We start from the raw sequence: 10,130 nt of genomic DNA, 5'->3' as shown, positions 1-10,130 counted from the left end.
TAACTTCTACTTCTACTACTTCTACTATTTATACTTCTACTTCTACTTCTACTTCTACTTCTACTTCTACTTCTACTTCTTCTACTTCTACTACTTCTACTACTCCTACTCCTCCTCCTACTAGTACTTCTACTTCTACTTCTACTATACAAACTTCTACTTCTACTACTTCTACTTCAACTACTTTTACTTCTTCTACTTCTACTATTTCTACAACTTCTACTACTCCTACTCCTACTTCTACTACTACTTCTACTTCTACTACTTCTACTATTTCTACTACTACTATTACTTCTACTACTTCTATTACTTCTATTACTTCCACAATTTCTACTATTACTACTACTACTCCTACTCCTAATCCCCCTCTTACTACTACTACTACTTCTTCTACTTCTACTTCTACTACTTCTACTACTTCTACTAGCTACTTCTACTTCTACTTCTTCTACTTCTACTACTTCTACTACTTCTACTACTTCTACTACTTCTATTACTTCTATTACTTCTACCATTTCTACTATTACTACTATACTAATCCTCCTCCTCCTACTATTACGTACCACTACTACTTCTTCTCCTCCTCCTACTACTACCGCTAATGTTACAACTATAATATTACTGAAAGTATACAATTGAAAGGTATTGCACACATAGTGCAGCGTTGAGGGGAAAAAACTTTCATTTTTCTGACGTTCCGATAGGCTGTTGGGGAAGAGTATGCCCTAAAATGCCGACCTGGGATAAATCATAATTATATTCAATTTTTATTTTTAGGATCACTGATATACATTCCTCGTTTTGCGTACTTAGATCCACTCAATGGTATTTGTATATATAATATTACGGATAAACATGTTTCCGAGCTAATATCATTCACAGAAAAGCGTCTGTGTGCTGATTTAATAGCAAAATGACAACAAAGTTGAGGTCGCAAAGAGAAAACATTATAGGAAAATAGAAGCCAGATAAGCGATAGAGAGAAGAGAGAGGGATGAAAGAGAAAGACAGAGAGAGATAGAGAGAGAGATAGAGGGGAGAGGGTGAGAGAGAGAGAGAGAGAGAGAGAGAGAGAGAGGAGAGAGGGAGGGAGGGAGGGGGGGGGGAGGGGGGCAAGGAAGGAAGATAAGGGTGAATAGATGGAGATAGATATTATACAGAGAGAAACAGAGAGAGAGAGAGAGAGAGAAGGGGGTAAGGGAGGAAGAGAAGGGTGAATAGATACAGAGAGACTGAGAGAGAGAGAGAGAGAAGAAAGAGGGGGGGGGGGGGGGGTCGGAAAGATAAGATTCAGATAAGATTATTTTCATGATCATAATAATCGAAATACTCGATCAAAATATAATGTAATAATTGTAACATGCGAGAGCACTACAATCTAAAAGATAGAAAAAAAAACATTAGGGTGGAGAAAGAGAGAGAGAGAGGAAAATATTTGGAAATTTGTCTTGTTGAAGCACCCATAGATAACTTGGGTGTGATATTGAGAGAATCGAGAAAGAGCCAAGAATTCTTGCCTGAAATCATTCAATATGTGCGGGGAATGTGTAAAAAGCAAATGTCCAGACAGGGTAGGTATACTATTATACATTTCTCTGTTAAATTGGTATGATCATTTTTAGTAAGATGTGTCATTTTACCGAAACACTGCGGGTATTGTCGCGATGTAAGTTTATGAAAATATTGAGGTGGAATGCGGCCGATGCAATTTCTCTAGCCTCGTGACGGCAAACTCTGGGCCTCGAAGCTACCTCGGTCCCGTAGCTAGGCATGATCATGTAGGGGCTTTTCTTTGACACAAACTGCTGTCACAAAACAATGTCGGACGGCTCGGAAAAGTGAAAGAGAAGAATGTCACCTGCTGATTCAAGCTTTCAAATAGAAGAGAATCGAGTTGCACTGTAATATATAACTTGAATTCCTCCCTGATATCTGATTGTGATATTTTAAAGTTGAGTTTAAATTTTAAATTTAAATCAATAGAAGCAGAAAAATGAGAATTTGACAAAGAAATGAGTGCTGGGTATCTAACCTCTTTTGTTATAAAATGAACGAACATTGAGTAGACGTGGCTATGCATACAGATTTCAGAAATACTTCTGATCAGCCTTAGAAAATTCATGCATTAGATTAGAGTTACAATTTGTCACATTCCTTTGTGTGCACCGAATCGACCGAGACCCAGCATAGCAACATTTCATGCATTAGTGCATGAATTTTCTCAGGCTGATCAGAAGTATTTGTGGAATCTGTGTGCAAACTGAAATATGTTGTTCTTCCTTCTTTTTCAAATGTGTGCACCTGTTTATTTTTCCTCTCATTTCCATTTTCTTTCATCATCATTTTTTTTTCATCTCCACCCAGCCCATGACTCTTCAGTATTATTCAGAGCATACATTATTGCCTGGCTCATGCTCACCCCATGTCATCGCTGTTGGTTCCCTTGAATTCTTCTACTTTTATAGATTATTTCACTCTCAAGCTTCCTGTAGACTTTCCAGTTGGATATTCATTTGACTATAATGTCAAATCATGCAGAGGGATGTCTGTCATTAGAGTACTTGGCATTTTTATTTTGAGTACTTTTTTTTAGGCAATTCTGAATAACCTGGTGCTCTTACTTGATTATTGTTCCATTTTTTGTTGTAGATTATCTCTCTTGAAGTATACCCTTGCTCTTTTAAAATAACTCCTTCTTTCAGTGATTGCAAATGTCAGACACTACCCTTTTTCATCTCCTTTAATATCAGGGCAACATATGTTTGGACAACGGATCTTACATTCTCAACTTTGCTCACTGTGCCGAGTGTCAGAAACGAGAACCAATCAAGATCGCTCAGAGGAATGTAGAGGTCAAGGACGATGGAGAGGAGGTCATCTCGTATGAACGTGAGTATTGGGGGGGGGGGGGGGGGGTAAATCGACTGAAGGCTTTGTTTTCTATACACAATTAGTAACTAGGATTCATGTGCTTGTTGGGACTCCTTGTAAGATGAAGAGTCTCATAAATGTCCACCCACATTCATTCATTTATATCTTTTTTGTTTCATTTTTTTCCATGTCAAGATAAAAAAATTAAAAAATATTACATAATCTTCAAAATACAAGCATATAATGAGATATCTGAAGTGGGAGAATCATGAAAAGCACATAAATGGCTTGTTAAAAATGATCCTCACAAATATACAACATTCCAGGTAACAATAACTTTGGTGTATAATTTTCATAAAAACAAGATTAAATACAAAAGAGAAGATGAAAAAAAAAAGGAGGAAACAATGCATAAACATTCAAATCCCTCTGCATGTGAAAAATTCAATATCACAGTCATCAGATCTGCATGATCATAACAGATTGCATCATCACAGATTGCATCATCATACATGTATATTTATTGAACTTATATTAGTAGATAAGAAGACATCGACTTTATGAATGTAGAGTTGGTGCCTCTATTGCATAACACTTAAACTGATTAGTATAATTTAGTGTTTGACAACTTTGTGTGGGAAAATGATTTTCCTGATGTTAAATCAGTCACAATTATCTGAGCTTTTAGGGCATGTCTCTAAAGATTCATGTTCATTTCTTTCAAACAGTAAAATAAAACATTGGTACTTATATTCTCTACAATAAGTGTATCACAGTGCTTTACAAACTATCATATAAATTTACATTAGTGTATTAAAGGCATTTAAGGTAAATACTGCAAGGGCATACATGATTGATTTAATGGTTGAAAAGAAAGGTCTCCATGGACTTTTGGAAAAAAAAAGTTTTTTTCTGTCCAGGTTGTTTAGTACTTTCATGTTCTTATACATTATTGCATAAATTTGGGCTTGTCATGGAGGTTGTGCTCAAGACTCTCCTTCATTTGTCGAAGCATTAAGAGTGGGTTAGCATCTGTGATGTTCTCCAAATGGTTGGGCATGTCCATATCCATTTTCACATTTTGGGCCCCACCCCTTGGTAGCTTTGGACCCTCCCCGTGTTCACATACGTTGCCACAATCGACCTAGCCTTAGACCTGTTTATTCCTAGAGTGTCTGCCAGTTCTAGGTAGTCTTGCTGGTTGTCAAATGCTTCAGCCAACCTAGCTCTGTCCGAATTCGAGATATCCATGTACTCTCCTAGAGCCGCCGCCTAATCGTGTATAAATGGATTGTATGCCTATGAAGTGGAGTTATACAAGCTCTTGCTTCGATGACGGTTTGTCAGAGGAATGAGATATTTCAATATAAGGCAAAGGTTCCATTTCAACTCAAGGTACATAAAGCTTGCATAATCTATTCAAACAGATGCAGATTGCAAAGAACATAAACAGTAAAAAAAAAAAAAGACTGCCATGAATTTGAATACCTTAACGTTAATCAGGGCGGTGCAGGTGTGAATTTGAATGCATCTACATGGGTGGTAGTTAGTAACGCTTGAGGAGGTCGCTGAATGAAGCAATATACCAGGTGCTTGGATGGTGGCATAACATGTGGAAGAAGACCCTGGATTCAAATCTGCTGTGTGAGAGAAGCAGCAGCTGGCCGAGTAGTCTCAGTTGCTGGATATGGAGGCTGTCCGAGATAGGTACAGTAGGAGTCCTGTGAAGAGATGTAAATTGCTTCGGTAGCAGTGGTGCGAGGGAGTCCCAAGATAGATTTGAACATCTGGGTCTGGGCCTTGTCCAGGTGGAGCTTGGCCATCTTTGTCAGAGGCATGACCTCTGCCCTGTATAACATCCTCGGGATGCAGAACTTCTCCCATAGGATTGAGGAGATGTGAGGGGGTAGGCCGCTTCTGTGTGCTCCAACACCTGTAAGGGCATACATTGTTCGGTCACCGGTGGTTGAGATCATCCTGGCGCTGGGGTCTGATGGGCAAGCCGTGCGCGTAATTCCAAGATGAGGGTGCGTCTAAGTCTGGGGTATCTCGTCCCTACCTTAACAAAAAGTAGAGGATATGGAGGATCCCATCATTTCAATGTTACTCTTAGAGGCATTGATGGTGTACTGCCATTTGGTGGAGTATTCCTGAACTACTTCAAGCATGAGACTCAGCTCCTCGATTTGATGATACGCAATACCATCTGGTCTGCCAGTTGGATGAATATTGAAGAAGTGACTTGAGCCTGTTTCATCTGATCATTGACGGCATTTCTTACTCCTAATGCTGTATGTAGAAATATATTCAAAATGCAATTTCATTGCAACCATACCAAACCTGTATCTCTTATCACCAAATATACCTTTACATTATTTCCTCTGCCTTTCTTTGTTATGCAAGAATCAAAGAATTCAACTTCTCTGATGAAGTTCACAAGTTTACCATTATGGTTTATCTATGACCAAAAAGGAGCAGATTTTCAAATTAGTAAAATCAGTTCAGTTTAGTTTCTTTTTTTTCACATGAAAAAATACAATACATTAACAGAACATAGCATGTTCACAAAAATGATATTCGTGAACAATAAAGACATCTACACAGCATAAGTTTGTATGGCATGTACACTAAATTATTTCTAAATTACATGTGAAAAAAGGAACTTAATAAAAAGCATAGGATAAGAGTGCCTTGTGCTTTTTACTTCATTATTTTTTTTTTTTTACTATTGTCTATCTGGCTAGTATTGGTGGTGGCACCCACCAATTTCTGCATTCCCTCCAACTTTGGCTGAATGCGTTAATGCCGTTTGTCTGGTTACACCACCATCTGGAATTAGATTTTGTGCATTTAGTATATTTAGTATTGTATTCGTTGGCAAATCTATCAATATCATGTGTACCCCATTTCGGGTCCAAGTTATCTGAATATATCTTCTTTGATATACCAAATTTGATATATAACAAATTTTCTTGACATCCTCACTATCTTTGGCCAAATCATCAGCCAGATATTCATCTACAGCCGACTTGTCTGCAAGTTTGACAAGCTTATTCCTTTGACTTAATTCTTTTTCGGCCTTCTCGAGGATTGGAGCTGCACTACTGCCTAAGGGAAGGGATTTCTTAGTTCTTGCAGTTGATCTAATATCGAACAATTGAAATTCACTTGCTCCTCTTTCCCTTTGAATTGGAATGGGACTTTCTTTGCTTTTAGCTTTTCAATATCTAAAGGAGCCTTTTCGTTGGCTATCTTATGAGATTCAACGTAAGTATGAATTCCCCCAATCGCTTGAGTTAAAGCTCGTGCTACAGCCTAATCAATTGCATTAGTTAAAACGTCTAATAATACAGGCTCACCTTGTCCTCCGATATCTGGCTGTTCAATATTTCCTGAAGAAACACCTTCCATTTCAATCCAAACTATAACTCGCACAAAGAAATAACTATCTATCACAATTCCTTGCTGGAGCAAAAATTCTCTTTATCCATACTGGATCTAGGGTGATATTGCTAGATTCTCATCTCACTTAAAGACATTTGTGATTCATTAATATCTTTCTGGAAATGGTTGAGTTTTTTTGAGACCATCGTTTCAAGTTTATCAACCAACTTCTTCTGCGACTCACGCACTTCCCCACGGACTAGCTCGGCGATATCCGTCGGCTTCATCATAGCTGTTGCTCCCGGCTCGGTCCCGTCTTTCGTAAATTTGTGTCATGGATCTGGTGTCTTACAAAGCTAGAGTGGCTTCTACGCCCATTCTCTCTCTTATTATGCCTTTCTTAAGATTCCTTTCCCTCCCAAGACATTAACATTCACCTGCCCAAGTCATTTAAACCATCCCGCCTTGTGGGATCGTGGCTAGGCCTAATCGTGGTAGGTAGCTCGCCACTCCGCTATTATGTAATCATTCAATGGATCTGCATTTACAACATTTTCCTGCTATACGTTGTTTGTGCCGCAGCAAAATACAAATCTAGATGTTTGCATCATAAACAGAAACAAATAGGCAGTGATTATTGCATCATTAAATCAGCTCCCATTTGCTCGTAGAATTGAGAGATCTTGCCGTTCTAAACGACATCTGCCAATGATGTGTTTTTCCGGTAAAATATACTCTTAAGAATACAGGTAACTGAATCCAAAGACTGTTGCTGAATCTGTAGAGGAGTACTCCAGGGTCGGTCTGACATATGTCTTGTAGGCTTGCTCCTTAATTCATGGAGGACATTTCCTTAGGTAACGTCGGAGGAGACCAAGAGTGCTGTTGCTCGTCTTGCAGATATTGTTGACATGAGGTTTCCACTTTCTGGTAGACAAAAATCAAATCAAATAGATTCATCCGTCTTCAATTATAGAATTTCTTTCCCTTAAACAATCGAGCCAATGGCTGTGACTGTCATCACAGAGGATTTACTTCGAAGTAAGGACAGCGGAATGAAATGAATTTCCATTAACAGTATAGCGGAAGCATCTTGATTTTGTAATTGGTTGTTTCTTTATTATTCCAATTCGCTCATTAATCATAGAATATCTCATCTTCACAGCATTTATATACAACATTCATGACATTGCATCATTACATGCCTTCATTCTGCCTTTTTAAGTGCATCTAACATCCATATTACACAAGGATGCCTGCAATATAATCAGGTTCCATCAACTGGATATAAAAAAGGGTGTGAATAATTTAGTAGCTTGTAGATGGCACTAAACATAAATTTAATCAATCCACTCGACTTAATACAATGAATTCATATCGTTCACTGAAACAAACGGGCTAATGATCAAATTGCTGAAACGTGCTAACAATTGACCAGTTTAATAGCCAATTTCATAAAAATATATTCTACTAAACCCTCCCATCCTCTCTTCTCATTTGTTTCTCAATTTCTTCTTTAGACAAATGTACCCACTGCTGCCATGTGATAGCTGAGCATGAGCACACGTTCAGTATAGAAGGAGAGTATCAGGTAATAGTTGTTTGTATACAAGGCACATAAATATTTTTTTACTTGAATAATATTGGAGGAATTGCAGCTATTTTCCTAAAAATTAGTAATGTTGGGCAATCCCCAGGCATTGGTGGTTGTTGTTCTTTAAAAAAAAAATCTTACTGTTATCATTATTTTTGTTTGCTTTCATTGTCTATGTATGTTATTGTTTGATGTTGTGTTCCTTGAAATTAAATAAATAATTAAATGAATAAATATATGGTAGCAGACATGTACAAGGTTGAACGATGGAAACAAGAAAAGAAAATTATGGGATTCCTATTTGTGAAAACAATGTTTATCTTTATAGGTTCACTTCCATGTATTTTGTAATTAATAGTCTCAAACTCTTTGAGATTGACAGATATATATGCAATGTATTTAGTATCATAATTGGAAATACAATGCTGTTCACCTTGATCACCAAGTATTGACTTTGAAATTAAGAGTCTTTTCAATTTCTTGTGGAATTAGTGTGTTACAGAAAATATTTAAAAAAAACTTATTACCCAACCCCCAGTACTATTAGCAAGACTTGCATTCAGCCATAATCTAGAAATGTATTCAAATTTGTCAATGTTATTTAAAAATCTTTTCACAGGAGTATGCCATGTACTGCATGCTTTGTGGGGTTGGGAGCGACACTGTCAGTGTTCTACCTGTCGACCCCAGGAAAGAGATGACCCTCTTCTAGGCAGCCATCCACCAGGATGCTGCCACCATGCAACATGTCCTGTTACTGGATGCTGGAGACAACGTTGTATCCTGGAGACTGGAAGAGTGCGATGAACTCAGGAGTACACAGTGCCTCATCAAATGGCCATCTGGGAAGGTTACAGATATGGGAGATGGCAAGAGTGTAACAAACTCTGGAGTACACAGTGCTTCATCAAATTTGCTTTATTTGGTGAATGGGAGGCTACATGCATGGGAGATGGCAAGAGTGCAACTAACTCAGGAGTACACAGTGCCCCATGAAATGACCATCTTTGGATGATCTAGTTATCATTGGCGGTTACTGGTATTCGGCAGATGGTGAGGTGTACGGCGAGCCTTGTGCAGGAGCTGAGAACATCCATACAAGAGAGGAGGTTGCACATGTAGTTCTTAGAGGCAACGTACATCTATGGGCAAGGTGGTGGCATAATTTTAACCAGCTGCCTTTTAATTTTGGTGCCAGAGAAATAAAAGATGAATAAAAAGATAATGTTGTATCATTTCAAGACTAATTTTAGTATTCTTTGGAGTATGGTATTCATGTTTGTGCTTTTATTTAGTGCACTGTGAAGCACAGGATGTTTTGAAATACTGCTGTAATAGTGCATTTCCTATTCGGGAGGCTGCCTTGCGTGACTGCTTTTTTGCTTGCTGAAGTGAAACCATATTCAATACCAACATAATGGTGCATTGCCATGGCATGGTCACGGCTCATGTAGACCTGGGATTGGAATACTGGATTGTTATGACAGGAACTTCCACATTGAAATAGTGGGCTGCTGCGATCAAAACCAAATTGTACCGTCTCTGAGGGATACGTCTCTATGATGTTCTTATAGAAGATTAGTTAAAGAGCTTTGATTGAACTTATAAGATGTATAGCTTTATTGAGGCAGTCATGTATCCTCTATTTTAGCTATACATGCTAGTCTGCATTTGCAGACTCTGTTAACTAGCTAAGTAGCTATCACTAGTCTCCCAGTCTTGGATCACAATCCATTCTCTCATGTGTGATCCATCTGAAGTAAACAGATTCTTTTGTATGTAATCAACAAGTTGATCTCTCACTTGTGTATGCCACTGTATCAGCAGCTTACTAGTGCTGGTAGGTCCAAGTATAAGGACCTTGTCCTCTACTGCGAACTTCCTATCTCTGCATGTAGCTGTAGTATCATAGTATTTCTTGTTATTTCTTGTACAAAAAGAAAAAGAAAAACTATCAACATTAGGTTTGTTTACAGTCAACTGCTGCAAGCACAGTGTGGATGGCTCAAATAAGTGCATTTATGGTAATTTGTGCATTATATCATCATTTATTAAAGTCAGCATTTTCCCTCTTGCGAAGGGTTACTGACTTTTGTAACATGACACTTCCTCCGTAATATAGAATTATATAGAATTATGTACATATATCTGCCTGTACACTGTCATGACAATAAAGTTGACCTTTATTCAATAAAATTCACTTGTGTCATTTGTAATTAAACTTTGTTTGTTTGTCAAGCGATTATATGTTGGTGTGCAAGGTGTGGTTTGTTGAAATGAT

The 10,130-nt window shown here is 38.0% G+C and overlaps 1 protein-coding gene across 1 annotated transcript; it reads left to right on the top strand.

Moving 5' to 3' along the window:
- The first annotated feature begins 1,463 nt into the window (after positions 1-1,463).
- LOC100888402 (protein Churchill) lies at positions 1,464-10,045 on the top strand. Its single transcript, XM_003726545.3, has 4 exons — positions 1,464-1,571; positions 2,751-2,889; positions 7,776-7,846; positions 8,469-10,045. Exons 1-4 carry the CDS (start codon positions 1,533-1,535, stop codon positions 8,559-8,561), a joined length of 342 nt encoding a protein of 113 aa, XP_003726593.1. The 5' UTR covers positions 1,464-1,532; the 3' UTR covers positions 8,562-10,045.
- Positions 10,046-10,130: the final 85 nt, after the last annotated feature.

The sequence above is a fragment of the Strongylocentrotus purpuratus genome, unplaced genomic scaffold, assembly GCF_000002235.5.
Source record: "Strongylocentrotus purpuratus isolate Spur 01 unplaced genomic scaffold, Spur_5.0 spur5_scaffold_5, whole genome shotgun sequence".
In the NCBI taxonomy this organism is placed as follows: domain Eukaryota; kingdom Metazoa; phylum Echinodermata; class Echinoidea; order Camarodonta; family Strongylocentrotidae; genus Strongylocentrotus; species Strongylocentrotus purpuratus.
Note: the sequence above shows the minus strand (reverse complement) of the source record. Positions and strands in the feature narration are given on the sequence as shown.

What these genes read in the sequence shown, in the direction of transcription:
- LOC100888402 (XM_003726545.3), top strand. Translation starts at nt 1,533, where the DNA reads ATGTGCGGGGAATGTGTAAAAAGCAAATGTCCAGACAGG. An exon ending in GGAGGTCATCTCGTATGAAC is followed by an intron (nt 2,890 to 7,775) that starts GTGAGTATTGGG and finishes TTTCTTCTTTAG; the next exon opens with ACAAATGTACCCACTGCTGC. An exon ending in GTATAGAAGGAGAGTATCAG is followed by an intron (nt 7,847 to 8,468) that starts GTAATAGTTGTT and finishes ATCTTTTCACAG; the next exon opens with GAGTATGCCATGTACTGCAT.